The sequence below is a fragment of the Marmota marmota genome, unplaced genomic scaffold (genome assembly GCF_001458135.2).
Source record: "Marmota marmota marmota unplaced genomic scaffold, marMar, whole genome shotgun sequence".
NCBI classification, from domain to species: domain Eukaryota; kingdom Metazoa; phylum Chordata; class Mammalia; order Rodentia; family Sciuridae; genus Marmota; species Marmota marmota.
In genome coordinates, this window is record NW_025999949.1 from 35,208,201 (window position 1) to 35,226,418 (window position 18,218).

At 48.3% G+C, this 18,218-nt stretch overlaps 1 protein-coding gene across 36 annotated transcripts in view; it reads right to left on the minus strand.

Moving 5' to 3' along the window:
• The window catches only part of Ptk2 (protein tyrosine kinase 2), a 204,420-nt gene that overhangs the window by 31,534 nt on the left and 154,668 nt on the right, over positions 1–18,218 (minus strand). For all 36 annotated transcript variants that reach the window (XM_048802205.1, XM_048802193.1, XM_048802213.1 and 33 more), the window contains 3 exons: positions 17,878–17,967; positions 15,348–15,552; positions 3,059–3,170 (listed from right to left, as the gene is read on the minus strand). In XM_048802205.1, coding sequence (XP_048658162.1) covers positions 3,059–3,170; positions 15,348–15,552; positions 17,878–17,967 — 407 coding nt within the window. The remainder of the gene's footprint in view (positions 1–3,058; positions 3,171–15,347; positions 15,553–17,877; positions 17,968–18,218) is intronic.

An 18,218-nucleotide genomic window follows, 5' to 3' on the forward strand; every position in this document is an offset into this window, starting at 1 on the left:
GATGGAAAGGTTCTATGACGATGAAGTGACTGCACCAAGGGTGCCCAGAGTCTAATGCTGTGGAGAGGAACCAAGGTCAAGGCCAGGGAAAAGGTGGGTGCCAGGCCAGATTCTAGCTGTCATTAAGACAGTGTCCATGTCGCCGAGCACTGTGACCCAGGAGGGTCAATGCACCTCCCCCTCCAAGAAAACTGGGGTTTTCACCTGAAAGAATGTGTGGTGGAGGGGATTTTGCCAACTCTCCTGAGGGGGATGAGAGAAAGATAGGGCAGCCCTCGGGGCATGCAGGGCACTTGTGAGGTGCTCCTGTCGGCCACGAGGACTGGGTGGGGGACTGGTGAGCAGTTTCCAGCAAACATAGGGATTCCCATGTCACTCAACTTCATCTAGGTGACAAAACACAGAGTCACAAACTCCATTGGAGCCCAGAAGCGGCTCTGCGTTCCCATTAACACAGGTGACACTTCGCGGGGCCTGTCAGTTTACTTTCCAGGACTGCAACCACTGGGAAGAAACGTGGCCTCCTATAGTGTGTAAGTGGGATAAGGAGAACTGAGGATGGGCCCAGGCCCTCGGGCAGAATTCTGCCTCGGAGCTGCCGCCCGGCTGTAAGCCTTAGCCATTAAGTACAGTTAAGCTGTTGAGTCTTGGATAGGAGAAAGACATTTTTGCTTAAAAAACTAATGAAGCCATGGGGCTGGGGCTGCAGCTCAGCAGTAGAGCACTTGCCTAGCATGTGAGAGGCACTGGGTCAATCCTCAGCACCACATAAACTAAAGATATGGTGTCATTTAAGACTAAAAAACATATTAAAAAAAACAAATCAATGACCAAAAAAACCTAATAAAGCCATATTAAAAATTTTTTGTTGTTGTTTTTTTGGTGCAGTGTTGGGGACCGAACCAGCACTAGGCAAGCGCTCTGCCACATAGCTGTACCCCCAGCCCCATGTTTTACTAGTACACAAAATTTATCTACAAAGTCAGGAAATCCAAGTGGGATGTATCCTGAGGTATCACAGTTGGAGTGAGGAAAACCCATGGGATCCACAGAGTCCCCATCTTGTGGGGCAGAGTAAAGCACAGTGCTGGCCCACTACCTTGGAATAACAGACTCACTTTAGAAACGGCAAGGACTGTGACCATGAATGCAGAACCTGACCCTGACGGTGAACTCTGGGAAGGAACACACTGCACATGAGACTTGATTCTGCCTGGTGTACAGGAGAGCCCGGCTCGCTGCCTGGGATCACCCCACACCTGTGATGACATCCCAAGTCTGGCGGACAGGACCAGGCAGAAGGCTCTGCTGAAACACGAGTGGTACAGGGAAGAACCTCCGCCTGCAGACAAGGGCTTCAGACGCACATTCCAAAGACATTTCAAAGAAAGAGAAAGTGAAAGCAAGAGAGAGACCGATGTTTAAAAAGATCAGTGCAAGGGCTCTTGTATGCTAAGCCAAGAAAAGCCAAGCCAGCTCTACCCCGTGGCCCTAATTTAAAAGTCAAATATAAATGATAAACCAACAGATTGGGATATAAAAAGATGCTCAGAGGCTGGTATGTGGCTCAGTGATAGAGAGCCTGCCTGACACCGGGGAGGCCCTGGGTTCTATCCATAGCACACCAGAGGAAGAGAAGGGAGGAAGGGAGAGAGAGAGAGAGACAGACAGGAAAGAAAGAAATATTTAGATGAAAAAAGTTCTTCAATTCCATGAGTTCCAGGGCAGGCAGTGTGGCACCGTGTGGTGTTTGTCACAGAACACTGAGGTTTCTATACTTCAGTGTGCCAAGAGGAGAGCCGAAGGGTGAATGATCTCACAGCACGTCCCACTGGCTGGAGGAGGAAAGTGAGGTGTGCAGTATGGAGGTAACTACCCCGACCGGCAGCAGAGCGTGATCAAGACACGATTCTCCTGCCTCCCAGCACAGTGCTATTGTGCAGCTGCTACAGAATTAAAACACAGGCCAACTGTGGAGACCAGGAAGAGGGGCTCCGTGGGCACCAAGGAGTCATGCTGTTGTTAAACTAGGAACAACAGAGGAATGCTTGGGCCTTCCCTGGAGTGGGGTGCTTTTCTTTCTCTGCAGGGGGGCTGGGCGGAGGCCCCTTCACCCCTCCATTCTGCAGGACTGTGCTCACTACCCATGCTCACCTTCAATGTGGTGACAGGTTTACTGCTACATGGCTCAACAAGAAAATAAGTTTTCAGGAATCATGTTGAATGGTTCAATACTTAAATTATATTGTGTTGGCAGATTTGTGAATAGTTTTTAAAAAGAAGATGAACACTTAATTAAAGTCATATTTTTAGCTAATCAATTATCAAAGAACAAGTAACTATTAACTGCAAAAAAGCCTGTTATTTTTTGGCTTTCCAGAAAAAGGCCTGATAGGCATGTTCATGGCCAGTACAACATGGTGTGAAAAGCCACTCTTTGGAATGGTGCAGAAAGACTCGATCACTCAAAGCATCAGGGGCCAACTCTACTGAAACCCCAGCCATGGCAGAAGGCTATAGCTGCGCTCCTGGGTGGGAGAAGACAAAAGGAGGAGGGACCCAGGGACAGTGTGCAGGCAAGGTGAGAGGCCTCTCTGAGGAAGGAAAGCAAGAGCCACGAGCTCCCACACAGATACCCCAGCCGCAGGAAGAAAATGTGCATGGTGTTCTCAGCAAATGGAGACAAAGCAAAAGGGACATGGTCAGGTGGGACTGGACTCATTTTAAAATACAGTGAAACGTGAGGCGTCTGTGGCCCAGTTTCATGTTTAGCAATGACCGATTATTAGGGAGACCCCTGACAGTCAATGAAAGAAAAGGTTCCTCCACTGTGGAGGAGGGAGGTGCAGAGGAAAGGGAGCATACTCTACGGTCATCAACAGCCTCCACCTGAAATGCAAATTATGGAAAGGAACACAAGAGGGTGACCTGCAGAGGGACGAAGGGAACACTGGTTGCAACCGTACTCTTCTCTCCTCAAAGGAAACAGCTATCTACAGCACAGACTCCAAAAGGCACTTGAAGAGTCACCCCAAGCTGGGGTGGGGACGGTGGCTACCTTGGGTGGTGCTTCGTCGGACCCTCCAGAGTCCCAAGACACGGTGGCCTGTCTTCTGGACTCCATCCTCATCCGTTCTTCCTGCTGAGCCTTCTCTTCCTCCAGGATCGTGCTAGAGAAAACACACTGAATCAGGGGGCTGAGAGCCCGAGCAGCACCCATCATTGCCCACCCTGCCCCTCCAGGAACACACCTGGACCCTAGTGGAGGACACTCATAAAGAAAGGGGAACGCCACATTGGGTTCCTAACCCTGAGCCAGGACGCTAGAGCAGCCTTGGTTCTCAGGGGCACAGGGAAGAGAGAGGCTGGTGAGAGTGGAGGACTGGCCAAGGGGAAGCATCTATACGCCGATGTGCACTCTGAGCAGATCAGAAAGACCCGAGCAATCCCACACAGCCCTCGTCAAGCAGCTACACACATGAGGCAAAATCTGGACAGACACAGACTCCCACAGAACGTGACCTCACCAGCACGTTATGTGATCAATTAGCAAGTTGGCCAACAACTTCCTCAATTGCTCAGTACAGTAGTCCTACTAATTCTCAGCTTAAAAAGTACTTTATCTGGCCAGGAAAATAAGGAAGACTACAACAGCACTTACAAGTGCTTCAGAAAATACCGTCTGCCCTGAGCTGGAAGCGCTACACTTACCCTGGCTGTGCAGAGGTTGAGGTCCCACTGCCAAGACTTCGACTTCTCAGGCAGAGGGGGCGGGGTGAGGCTTAGCTAGCTCCCCAGGCCACACGCACCCCCCAGGCTCAGTGGGCCCAGTGGGTCTTTGAAACCCTCGTCCTAAGCCTAAGCGGCAGATAGTGCTTTCCTACGTGCTTGTAGCTCCAAGTTCTAATAATACAGCTCATTCAAAGTTTCTGGCCCCTGGCAGGCAGAATGCAGTAAATAACCACCCAGAATTACTCAGGAAAGAGTGACATCAGCGGCAGAGACTCTTTCTAATCTGGGAATTTGTTCAACTGTTCATAAAGACATTCCTGTAGAGGTGGAGCCTGGCTCTCACTCAGGCACCTTCCCAATCAGGAGGACAGACAAGATTCATTTCCTAGCTGCCCTGAGTCAGAAAACCATCACTGTAGACCTTAAAGACATTTTTCCTCAAAAGGAAAGGAAATATTCTCCTCAAGGCAAGGATCGTATTACCACTTTAAAGAAAAGCTTTCAAGGCTGAGGCCCACCTTCTCCTCCCAGCCTCTGGTTTCCTTCCCACTTAAGACTGTGGTCAAGGAAACAAACGCCAAGCCATCTCCGTAACATGCAAGAATCCCTCAGCAGCCTCCCAAGAAAGGCACTCTGGGCACCTGGCCGAGGGTGAGTTCCAGGTGAACCCAGGCAGCGTTTGGGGAGGGAGCCCTGGGCATATGTTTAAGGTGCTCTGGTTCAGGGTAAAGGGAGACTCAATAGCCAGAAAGAGAATAGCAGTGCCCTTGCAGAGAAGGAGGGTGGGTTCTGTCTGGAGTGTCCCTGGCTGCACAGGCATCAGCCCAGTGCCATTACAGGCCCTGTAGAAGCCAGGAAGAGGATTTCTAGCAAGCTCCCAGGGCAAACCCATCCAAGCACATAAGCATTACATGACTAACGCTTGTCAGTGCACTCTGTCCACTCTGTGTGGAAATAAATATCTTTACATTTAAATTTTCTTTACATTCATGACCTAGAGCCTCGTGTTACACTTTGAAACCATGCCTGCCACATAGTTGACACTTAGGCATCTGCTGGATGAACAACGGATTCACAGTGAGTGGGTGAGACACACAGATTCCAAGGACCCAGAAGATAAGTGACTTGGCTGGGACTCAGCTCATCAGTAATGACAGCTGTAATGAGTAGTCAGGTACAGGGAAGGAGCCTGAGGTCTGAGTCAGACTGATGTCGGGTTCAAGTTCTGCCACAGACAGGCTGTGACCAGACAACTTGATCCCTCCATACCTCATCCACAAAACGGGGCGCCTCCCTAACCACCCCTAATTACTGACCTTGAGGGTTACTGTAAAGATAAAACAAAATTCAGACAATCTCTGTAAAGTGCACCAAAACCCAAGAAGCTTTTAAAAATGAAAAGAACTATGCCAAAATCCCCATCAAACAGCATCGCCCAATGGCTAACGGCTAGCATTCCCACAGGCGCTGCAAGTATTTCAAACGAGTTAAGCAGCAATTAGAGCTTGAGGCATGAAAAGAGCAACCATCCAATCTCTTACTGAAGTGTTTACAGTGCAACTTCCATGAACCTGCTAGAATAGTTACTGACACCGGCACCTCCGGCTAGCCAAGCACGTTGCCACCACCGGGAACAGGTGAGACTTGGGCAGGAGCTAAAACAGCTCCACAGCAGAAACCTGGCAGATGCCCCTTAATGTCTCAGGGCACAGAACAAAGGTACACCCCTCCAAGGCTGTTGGGGAGGATGGAGACGGGTATCCGTGGTAGTTCACTCTTCCAAAGTGATGTGGGTGCTCTCTTCGTTCCCCTCTTCCTCTGAGCCAGGAAGAGGGGCCATCATAATCTCCACCACCTCTCCTGGAACACCTTTCTCTCCTCTGCCTGGCCATGCCTGACTTATGTCTCAAATGTCCTCCACAACATCTTCCCCAAGCTTCCAACTCCCTTCAGGCTGTCCGTACATGTTCAGAACTGGCACAGCCCTAAATCACAACATGCATGAAGAATTGCCAGGAGTGGCCAAGTGACGCCCAGGAGCAGAGCGGGTCTGCTGTCCAGTGTGGAGGACCACACTGCAAACCTCCAGCACTGGCCAATGGTGAATCAGGAGAGGCCTGCACACAGGCTGCTTTCTTTGAGATGGTTCCTAGGGGTCAGAGTCAGTCTGAGACCACAGCACAGTCCCAACTGGCTCTAGGGAGAAGCACATCCCTTTAGCAGTTTTCAGGTGCCCTGCTCTTCATCACCTGACCCTTAAAGCAAATAGCAGAACCTGAATCCTAACATTTTAAGACTTAAAAAAGCTTTTAAAGTCTTTAAAAAAATCAAGGGAAAAAAATCAACACAAAATAACTTTAAAAAGTCCTTTCTTTTATTTCTTCATATGATTAAAATACAGGCAAGCTGCTATAAGACTAAATAGGACATTTCTTCCAGGCAAGACAACTCTACTTTAAATAGGTCCCACTGTGCCATTTTATGTCACATGGGTTGTCTAATCTTGTGGCCGTGTCCCAAAGATTGCATCCAGAATTGTGAAATCCCTTGCATAAGGAGATTTCCTGAGGTCCCACCTGGCCAACCTCCCCACCCACTGAAAGTCACTTCCCCTTTTCTCTAGCCTGCTGAGTTCGCCTATGAATCTTCCCTTGAGCCCTTAACCACTGCTGCCTCAGTGCCCGGTTTAGGCTATAAGCTTAGGCTTCCTGCGCCTGTCAGATGGGTTTCCATTCGTCTTCTCAGTTGCACAGCATGTGCACACCAGATATTCCAAAATTTCTTTTCTTTTTAAATATATTTTTAGTTGTAGATGGACACAGTACCTTTTATCTTACTTATTTAGATTTATGTGGTGCTGAGGATCAGATTCAGTGCCTCCCATGGGCTAGGCAAGCACTCTACCACTGAGCCACAGCCCCAGACCCCAAATTTCTTTAGCTAAGCACACCAGTCTGTGCTTCAGAGACACAAAACAACTAGGAAGGGAATTCCTGCAATCTCCAGAAATAGCATATCAAACACTCCTGAGTAACCATAATCTGTTGCTCAGAGTAGACAGGAATATAAATCACTCACAAAAGGCTAGTCCCTAGATGGAGGAGGAAGGCACCAGAAGACAACGCTGAGCTGCTCTCCTGCCTTTGCATCTGCTGAGGAACCAAGGGCAACACTAGAATGTGCACAGGGTCATGGAGATCAAGCTGAAGCATATTTTCCCAAACTCTCAATATTTTTAGTAGCTATTCATTCCACTTGGAAGCTTTCAGCTGCTGAATATGAACTGGCAGAGAGCCCTCGTGGTTTTTCCTAGAATGGAGGTTTCAAAGTCTTACGCTTGCAAAGAGATAGAACAGTAAGAGCTGAGACTTGTTGCTTCAAACACGAGCGCACTTGATAACTATGTCCATTTATTCACAGGGCCCATCTAGGAAGAGAGTCCTGAAGAGGGCAAAGTAGAACTTGAAATTTGTTTTCAGCTCCTTCATTTTAAAAGAAAGAATTGCTCAAGTAGCCAATTCACACTTAAAGGACATAAAAACGTGGGAGAGTGGCTGATTTTCATCTGGTTGCATTACCCCTTGTGAAACTGGGTCTCAGGCTCCCTGAGCGGGCATGGGAGGGTCTTACTCACACCCTTCCAGAGCATCCAATGTGAATTCACTTGTAAGGTATTTTGATGGTGAACAAGAACATGGTCTATTGAGTCCCCCATTCCCAGTACTCAGCCATGATACACAAACAAATCTCCAGCAAGGACAGATTTCAGGAACAGAAAAGGCCCATCAATGCAGAGTGGCTGATATTTGGGTTGTCCAAGCACTTTCAGAGGAAAGGGACTGCACCCCTGGTGGGCCATGCAGCCACAGAGCTCTCCCTGCCAGGCCCACAGTGAGAAGGCTGGCAGATGAAGGACCATGCATTGGAGAAGACCTGGAGAAACTCTGAAGGAAATGCTAGATGGTTCAGTGCTTGGAGCCGCCTTACAGCCGCAAGAAAAGAAAGGAATGTTTATCTATTTCCTTTCTGTAGCCTGTGTCTCAAGATTGACCATGATGTGAACTCTCCTCTTTGAAACTACAAAACTATATTTCTTTAAATAAGAAATGTTCTCTGCTTTATTTAATATGGAGGGAAGAACTTTCACTTTTAAAAAAGACTGGACTTTGACCACCTAAACAAAGCAATGATATCACAAAATTTACTTTGGACATAAAAATCAGTCTGGGTTTATAGTGCAATAAATTTGAAGGAAAAAAAGTGGGAGGGAATGGCTTGCTCTGGCAAGTTCATGGGAATGCCAGTTTTGAAACATGATCTCTTGTAATTACTCAACTTTGCCTCATCACAAAGGAACGGAGCTGACCTTTCCGAGAGCTTCCTGGCATCTGTGCAGAAAACAAGCCTGCAGAATTGAGCAGGGTGGGGAGGCTCAGCTGGGTGGGCTGAGCTAGGGACTAACTGCCACCGTGTGTCCCAGCTGCGCCTCCCCTGGACATCACCCTCATCAACACTGAGATCACACTTCTCTCTTGACCTAAGACGTACTTCAGCATGCAGGACGTGAGCACTGCTGTATGTTTGATGAGTCGGCCATCTTGAAATTATGTTTTAAAAAGCAGTTTCTTCTAAAATCTTACTACACAATGGTGAGCTCTTTCTATTTCTGGCATGTTTGATAGCTCTTCTTGTGGATTGGAACTATAAACGATGAATATAAGAAACAACTCCATGACGGCTCAGGAGAGCAGCCAATAGCTGCAGGATCCTGGAGGGCACTGGTCAGAGGAGGAGTGCCACCAGGCAGAACCTCACAAGTGGGCCAGCACTCTGACCAAGCGGCACCCCAGCCCGGGTTCCGACTTTTTAAGAGTCCTTAGCCAGCAGGCAGACCCTAGTACTACTGGCTTGATGAGCAGAGAACCAATCTGGAGCAACCATGGCTGACGGAAACAAAGGGGAAATCCAAAAAAGAAGAGGCCACAGAGGGAGTGCCTTGGTCCAGCCTCCAGCCGACACACAGGGCAGACTCCAAGCAGCCCAGCCAGGCTAAAGAAAAGAGTGGGCAGAGATGTGACTGGCTGCCTAGCTCAGGTAGGATCTGCAACCCAAGATCAGCCAAGTTAGCTGCCTGTTAGAACAATCTGAATGCTCATGAGAGGAATGCTTAAATCAAGGGTTTTTGCAACTTACAAGTCACAATACCCAGGACATGATTGAAAATTCTCTGATATACAAGTCAATATGAAAATGTCATCTGCTGTCAAGAAGAAAAAAGATTTGACTCTAAAGAGGACTCAGACATTGAATTGGTAGGCAGTAGCTTTCAAAGAAGCTACTATATTGAAGGACAAAAGATAAGTTTGTTCATAATAAATGAAATGAAAGGAAATATTGGCAGGGAAAGAAAATATAGAATAAAAATTCTGTAACTAAAAAATATATCTGAGATAAAATTTCCATGGATGGGATGATAAAGAAGAGTTAGAGAACTTGGCGACAAATCAGTAAAAAATTATCTAGTCTGAAAGAGAAAAGGGATAGAGGAGGGGGTGGAGGGGAGGAGGAGCACCTGGGCCTGGGTTGCACACCTGTGATCCCAGCACTTGGAGGCTGAGGCAGAGCGCTTGCCTTGCACATGTGAGGCACTGGGTTCGATCCTCATAAAATAAGTAAATAAGTAAAACAAAGGTATGGTGTCTATGTTCAACTAAAAAAAAAAAAAAAAATTAAAAAATTTTAAAAAATACATCAGAAGAAGTAATGGTCAAAGTTCCTCCATATTTGGCAAAAGATGCAAGTACACAGCTTTCAGAGGTTCAGAAAATCCCAAGCATGAAAATAGAGAGAAAACAACACCCGCACAAGCTGTGTGAACCATGGAACACCACCGACTGGAGATGACTAAAGCCACACACCACATACAGAACACCAGCACTGGTGCACTAGAGGCTCCTTCCGAGAAGGGAAGAGGTAGAGTAGAAGGCAGGACACCTTCACAGGACTGAAAGGAGAAACAAACACACAACAAACCCCACTCAGGCAACAAAAATCAAGTTCAATTCACTTATGGGTAAAGCAGGACTAATGGAATTCACCACCACCAGATCTGCACGAGAAGCGCTGAAGAGACTCCTCAGGTTGGTGAAAAGCCAAAGCGTGAGCTCTTCGTGCAGAAGGGAGCACTGCATGGGGATAAATGCAGAGGACCCTTTAAAACGTGCTCAAGACAAAAACTGCAGTCTTATTTTGCAGGGTTAATAGCGTGTGTGAATGTGGTACACACCTGGCCACCAGAGCACACAAGCTGAGGTGTGGTAAATGCAGATTTTTGTTCCTGAGATGCCTTGTAATTCAGTTGAGTATGCTACTGACACACAATATGAAAAAAAAAATTTGTGCCTGTAGCTACTGAACTAAACTTTAGTCCTGACCAAACCATCTGTCACAGTGCTGTATAACGAAATTAAGCACCAAAAATAATACAAAGTTAAAACAATTACCAAAAACCTAAGACTAAAATTATACATGCATGCACATATATCAAAACCCCAAAACCCAAACCCCCAAAAGAAAGCTCTCAGCAGCCTGAAGCCGAGTCCACACACTGCCTGAGTTTACAGCAGACTCAGGGTGATCCCCACAGAGAGGCCTGATTCCCCAGCTGCTCCCTGTGGGAGCACACTAAGGATGAGCCAGCAAGACAGGCAGTGAGACAAAAGGCACACTGGGAACTGTCACCCATAAAGACCTGGGGTAGAGGCCTTGGTACTGCTGTTGCACCTTATTTATTTATTTATTAAAACACACACACACACACACACACACACACAAACAACTTTTAAAAATTTGTTCTACTTAGTTATACATAACAGCAGAATGCATTTCAATTCTTTGTACAGAAATAGCACCTTTTGATATTCAAACAATGTAGAAAGCCCAGCTATAGGAATTCTGGATTTCTCTTTCTTGTGTTTCTTTTTTCACTCATTTATTAAGTTGCTGATCAGTCTAAATCATATGGCAATGTTTTCTCTTTCAAAAAAAAAAATTTATTGATACTAGGAATTTAACCCAGGGGCACTTCATCACTGAGCCACATGCCCAGCCATTTTATGTCTTATTCTGAGACAAGGTCTCACTAGGCTGGCTTTGAACTTGTGATCTCCTAACTCGGCCTCCCAAGTCAGTGGGATTACAGGTATGTGCCACAGCACCAACTAGGGCAATGTTTTCAGGGAATTCTAGACATCTGAGGCTGTGGGCGGACAGCTTGAGCTGTGGACTGGGTACATCTGCTGGGTCACAGTTCTATGCCCCAGGTTCAGCGCCTTGCCACATGGTCTCAACCTCCTCATCTGCAAAGTGAAGGTGAGGGTGCCGCCTACCTCCCTAGGGGCTGCGGTGAAAGCTCAAGGTGCAGTGCCTGGACACACAAAGGGCTCAGTGACGGCTCCTTTCTAATGCAGTGACCAGTAACGCAGAGGAGACTTGCTATCAACTCAGTGAGCGCTTCCTAAAGAGCTCAGTGAGGGAGACTGGCTCAAAATGTGACTGTCTTCCAAGGCTATGCTTGCAAGCCGAGTGTCCTTATAACACAGACCTTCAGGTGAATACCTTGACATGTCACGTGTATCCTTTAACCTTCTCTTTCTATGTGAAAATGGCTTGCTTAGAAATAAGTAATAATTTCCAAAGGTTTAAAAGCATAGAACAAAACTGAAAACAACTACTGTTGGAGCAAGTGGAAGACATGCTCTCTCCTGGGTACACGTCTGTCCACTTAGAAACAGAAGGCACACACAGCCTCAGGTGCATGGATACATGCCCGACCTCGATGCCCACCCACATGTATGCTCACAAGATCTTGCTGCTGCACTCTTGGAACAGTATTCTTTTTTTCCAGTACTGGGGACGAACCCAGGGGTGCTCTTTCTAGCTACATTTCCAGTTCTTTTTAATTTATTTTGAGACAGGTTCTTGATAAGTCACCCAGGCTGGCCTCTAACTTGTGATCCTCCTGCCTCATGAATCCCTGGGACTACAGGTGTGGCTCCTGCTTGGCTGGAACAATATTCTCGAGCCCCAAACTAGTAAGCATCCAAATATCCACCACTGTGGAATGGAGAAATCAACTCTGGTGTGGGCACAAATGGGGCCACACAGCCATGACAATGAAGTACAGCTACCTGAGTGACAGGGACAACCTCACCAGCTAAATGCTGAGCAAAATAAATCACAAAGAAGAAGGGTGACAGCTGAGACCTTCAACCTGAAGGCTACCCTGGGAGGGTGGACAGCGACTAGGGAGGGCAATCTGGGTGCATTTCTAGGCTGTGGCCTTCTTGGTTCCCACTGGTTACAGTGTGTGTGACCTGAGAGAGTCCACTGAGCTGTTCACTCAGCAATCCCCTCAGCATTGGTGTTTTTATGCTGCGGTAAGAAGGTAAGGAAGAGATAAAAGTTATGGCACAATTAATTTGTTAATTAAATTAATAATTTTGTTCATTCATATTAATCTAAAGAGGATTTAAGAAATTTAACATGAACTTAAAACTTTCCCTAAACTGAGATGAAACATGTTGATCCTTTTTACAGAGGCACAGATGCCTTTGTCAGGGAGCGCGCTGCTCAGAAGTCTTGGTTTTGAATAGAAGCTCCCCAAGTTCTTTCTTGTGGTCTCCTGAATGCGGAATCTGACCAAGAAGTAACGGAACTCAAGTGGGGACCAAATGATTCTCCATCAGAAAAGCGCTAGCACACCTTTAACAATCTGTCAACCACAAAACACAAAAATGCTAGAATACACGTGATGAGAACCCTTACTGCGGTTCACGTGAAATACTCCTATTGTGGGCCTTTTTACACTTGACGACAAGCCACCTGCAGGTTGCTCTCCTTCTCCTCCATGAATCCACTCCTACGGCCATGGAAAGAGGTCACGAGGACAGGTTCCTAGGGACACAGAGACTGACTGACTCAGTAAAGTCTCACCGAGTGGTTTTCCTGAGACGCCACCTAACAAGCTTGGTCCTGGAAGTCCCTTTCTTCAGCTCACGAAGTCAGAACACACACACACACAGTCCAGTCAGGACGAGTGGAGGCCACCGTGCAGTGAGCGCACAGGGCGGGAAACACACTTGCCTGGCCGGTGGGTGAGGACCACCAGGCAACTGCTGTTTCTTTGTGAAAACTCTGACTGTAATAAAAACTCCACAATAGCAGCTATTTAATTATGTAAACGCCCCAGCAAGCAATTATATAAGAAAGTTTAATTTCATCAGCTATTTGGTAGCCATATTACAAATATTCAAAATGCCAAGTTCAACTCCATCTCTGCTGAAAGCAGAGCGCCCTGGGACACATGAAGGCTCAGTCACCTGTGCTCAGTGTGCACAGGCCAGCCAGTGCTCCTGGCGGGAGGTGCAGGCAAACGGAGGCGAGTGTGACGATCCCTGTCCTCAAGGAGCCTCAGTCTAGTAGGGAGGAGACATACTAGACTGTGAGCTCCTCGAGGGCAGGAAAAGTGCTCCGGTCATCTGGCCCAGTGACCAGTGCCAGGCTCGGCAGCCCTTGTGGAACAGAGCTGAACTGGGATGCAGCCCTCTGTGGTAGCACAACAAGTACAGGGACACAGGGATCCGGAGACCCAGGGTGCAGGCTGCATGGCTGAGAGGCCCGGAAGAGCCAGCGTGAGACAGTAGCTGAGAGACAGGGAGGGCCAGGCAGGTGGGGCGTCGGTGGGGGGGGGGGGCTGCAGGGGGGTACACCAGGCCAGGAGGGGGCATCTGCCAGGCTATTTGGAAGATAGGGGGATGCCGTCTGGCCATCCTGGAAGTTGGCTTGAGTGTGGCCTGCAGGCCTCTATCTGGACATGGGAGGTGGGTGCCAGTGACCCACTAGGGGTCATTCTGATCAGGGGAGGTCCCTTTCCATGGTGTTGTTTTAGGAAAACCAAGCCAGCTGTGCCAACCAGACAGGAGAGGAGTGCAGAAGAGCTGGCTCAGAGGGTAAGGCAACAGATTTCCTTCTTGGGTAACACAATGCCCAGCTGGCAATTTAAAATGTAGGTTGGAACTTATGAGTAAAGGGCAAGGCCAAAGCTAAAAAGTGGAGAGGCCCAGTCCACGAATGACCAGATCAAGGGCACATGGAATCTTCAGGAGTACTGAGGGCACAAGGGCAGTTGAGAACAGAGACCTGACCAACGCCCCTGGGAAGGATGTGGTCAGCATGTCAGTCAGTAGGGAGACACCAGGCAGGTGGGGTGATGGAACCCATACTAGAAGGGGAAATTTCAAGGACAGGCTCTGTGATGTTCTGGGGAAAGATCAAGGAGGAACAAAAAAATCTAAGCGAAACTTGAAATAAAGCATATTCAAAACCCAGCTACAGTAGCACGGAGGACATAATGAGTATGAGAACTGATTAAGATTGAAGAGTGTCTACTTGAAGAGGACTGAAGAGATGAGGGCGCTGGTGGCCCCATGGGCGAAAGGTGGAGACAGCAAGTGAGGCTGGCCTGACTGCGCTCTTCCCTCAGGATGAGGCTCTATTGAGCAAGGACTGTCTGGTCACCACGAACCCACAGAACCTTGCTCAGAACACACGCATCCAGCAAACACCTGAGGACAGAAAGAAGCATCATACTCCTTCCAACAGGGCTGACCCTCCCAAAGCACTCTCCTGCAAGGATCCTTCTTCCAGTGGCTGAGCCGTCTGAAGGTTGATGAAGCTTCAGGAGTGCTTGGGCACCACCAAAAAGCAAGGGCCAGATGAAGTTGCAGGGTGCCATGAACCCCGATATTTGGAATTAAAAAAAAAAATTCTGTCCCTATCAAAATATTTGGCCCCAATGCAGATTCTAATTTGATTCAGTTCAACAAACATTCATTCATAGTGCCTGGTCCTACAGTCTGTATCGGCTGAAGAAATGAGTGAGATATGGTGATGCTTATCAGTAGCTTTGACTAAAGCTGAGGACACAGACATGAAAACAAGGACCTCCCCAGGGCAGATGGCAGGTAGACCATGCAGATGCTTCTCTGAGGGACTCAGTACACACCTAGTCCCTGTGTGACTGCCAGGGGTCTCGAAGCTACTGGAGGCCTTGGGCCTAACAGTGCCTGGCACAAAGTGGGAACCACAAAAAGGCACCTGAACCAGCAGTGGTGGCAGAAGAGAGGCTACCTCTCTGGGGGACAGGGCTGCATGGGGAAGCACCCTGGATTCTGAGTAGGAGTCTGCTGTTGGCAAGGTGGGGGAGCAGGCAGTGAGCTCCCTGCACTAGTACAGGGAGGCAAAGGGGCCGAGTGGAGGAGGCTGCAGTGACAGCAGGGCCGCAGCGACCATGGGCCACCTAAGCCAGGCCAAGTCAGGAGCTCGGGGAGAGATCTGACCACAGCTGGAACTTCATTAAGATTTGAAGATATTTTTCATTAAAGGCTCTAGCAAGGTACAAAGAAATGCCAATTAAATTTAAAACTAACTGAATTTGCAGAAGAAACAGCCCAGCCTCAGATGTCCTGATAAAATGACCTTAGAATGCTATGACTGCAAAGGAGGAGAAGCAGCAAGGTCTGCCCCCGCCCAAGCCCTCTCCGCCCCACTCCTACCTGAGCTGCGCTTTAAGTTCAGTAAACCTGGGCCGCCTGCTGGGGTCATAGGCCCAGCATTTCGTCATAAGGCTGTAGAGGGTAGGAGGACAATTTGGAGGCATTGGTAATCTTTCCCCATTTTCAATTCGACCGATCACATCATTGTTCTTCACTCCTTGAAAAGGCTTCACACCATGCATCAGAATCTCCCACATACATACACCTGTGAAGTGGGAACGAAAACAGCGCAGTGAGCTCGGCAGGAAGGGCAACCCCATGTCTGGGAGTGGCTTTGCAGCGGGCACCGTGGGGCCAGCTGTGAGATCCAGGCAACACATCAAGCAGAGCAGCATTCATTACCTCCAACATATAGTGAGATCAGTGATAACCACTTGACGGGGTGTGAGTAATGGAGTGCTGAATTATTACAAAGAAAAAGCCATAAAATCCCCTTGTTTTCCTCAGAGGTCTATTTCTCTGAAAATGCTGCACTTGAAAGTGACCCACCAGCTCAGGCACACTCCATGGCTCCAGACGAGAGGCTACCTGCACATCCCCACCCAACTTCAGCCCAGCCTCATTACAACTGCAGCTGCTGCCTTGAGACCTGAAAAGAAAGTCCTCAAGCACAAGTCTGCAGCTTTCAGAGAACTCAGCTTTCCCTCTAAGGCGCACGATGGCTTTGCTGTCTGGGCGACCCTCCAGCCCACCACTCCCTTCCCTTGGCCTGGTTGAGGACTCCCATGGCTATAGCCATCTCACCCAGACCAGGCCGCACCTTAGCAATGACTGCACTCTGCCCCAGGAGGCCAGACTTTCTGTTATCGGCTCAGTGATCCTATAGACCCACCTTTCAAATCAACAAACAGGACAGCTCAACACTAAGGATGCACTGACACGTGACCAAAGGCACCTTCTGCAGCACCACACGATGGCCACCTGCACTCTGGCCGCCTAGGAGGCCGGTGCCTTGGCAGGCCACAGCACACCTTCCCTGGCATCAGCCCTATTTGCTGTCAGACCACCTCCTTTCAGCTTGTTCCTGAAGCAGTTCTAGGAGACCCTCCTGTCCCCAGGACGAGGCTGCTGTCTCAGGTCTGACTCTACCTTGGAATGCACACGGTAGGAATAATGCCCCATGCAGAGGACTTGGGATGCAAAGAAGGAAACTCCCATGCTGGCGTGAGCTAGATTCTCAAACTGAGCCACACACCGGCAACTATTGATAGTTCCAGAATCTCTAACAAAAAAAATAATGTCTTGGTGCACTCTTTTAGTAGAAATTATAATCCCATTATCAGTAACAAAATTAAGAGTCACTATTTCTCGAGAACTCACATCCTTTCTTTGAAAATCACATATCATCCTTAATTCTCATAATGCCCTTACCTTTCTCTAAATACTATTTTATTAAATCAAATATGAGATGCCATTAATTATGTGACAAAAAGGGAGAAATACTGCCAGAGTGATTATGATGCAACCCTTTTTCCCACTTGGGGTCATTACTTTATTCCTACCAGAAGAGCCTTTCAAACTCACCTGGACACAAAAACAACAGTGTGAACAAACACGACGCCTGTGAGCAGGCCAGCCCAAAACAGCACAAAGATGCCCCCAGGTGACACAATGGACCCGCCCTTGAAAGGGCGAGATGTGACCATAGGTGCTGGAGGATCTGGGGCATGACCTTCCTAGGGGGATCCTGCAGTCTAGGTTACACAGGTGCTCTTCCTTTGTCTACCTGTGGCTCCTAAATACCAATCAGGGCACCAAACGGTTGCGGAAAACCCACAGCATGGAGCCAGGAGAGCTGCATGACCTCAGCCGGCACTCTGAGCTGCTCTGATCTCATGGGACTCTCACACACAGGACTGCCATCAGGTCAGCACGTGAGGGTGACAGACAAGGGATGCCAGGAAGCGGAATGACGCAGGACAGTCGGGAGGCAGTGCCACCCATGGGAGGAAGGGCAAGTCACGCCACAGTCAGGATGAGCTGTCCAGCCACACAGTGCAGGTGGATAAGCCCACATTTACACCAGCGCTGGGAGGCACTGCGACACTCCAGAGAGAAGGACGACCACTGAAGAGGACGGGAGGGTGGGCCAGACATGGAAGCAGCAGCTGAGGCCAGCAGGCCCCAGAGGAAGGACATCAAGGACAGCGTAGACCTCGGAAAGCAGGGCCACCGAAGGGCCCAGGACACCTGAGTGTTGAGTCTGTCACAGAGAATCATGAGATGGCTGAGGGGAGAGAAGGAAGGAAGGAGACAGACAAGGCTGCTCCCCAGGCAGAAGAGACAGCATCAGGAGGAGCACAGAATAGCAATGGGACGTGCCACAGAAGGCAGAGCGCCACAAGGTGTGCCCAAGAGCTGTGAGCGGCACATGCTCTTCAACCACAGCCCCACGACCTGTGTGGCCAGGGAGATGCTCAGGCTCAGAAGGCCAGGCAACCCACGCTCGGGAGAGACAGTGCAAGGCCTGTTTTGCCAAGCACATGAGGCACAATTATTAAAAATACACAAAACTCCGAGAAATACTCACCAAACATCCACACGTCACTAGCTGAGGTAAAACGTCGAAAATTGATTGACTCTGGAGCCATCCATTTAATAGGCAATTTTCCTTTGGAAGCTAGAAGATTAATTTTAGAAAATAAATTTTCCCTGCAATCTGCTTGAGAACCTAGCAGAGCTGAGATTTTCACTATCAAATATAAAGCTTCATGGGGCTAGGATTGTGGCTCAGAGGTAGACTGCTTGCCTCGCATGGGCGGGATCTGGATTCGATCCTCAGTACCACATAAAAATAAAGGCCTTGTGTTGTGTCCATCTACACCTAAAAAATAAATATTAAAAAAAAGTAATAAAAAAAATAAAACTTCA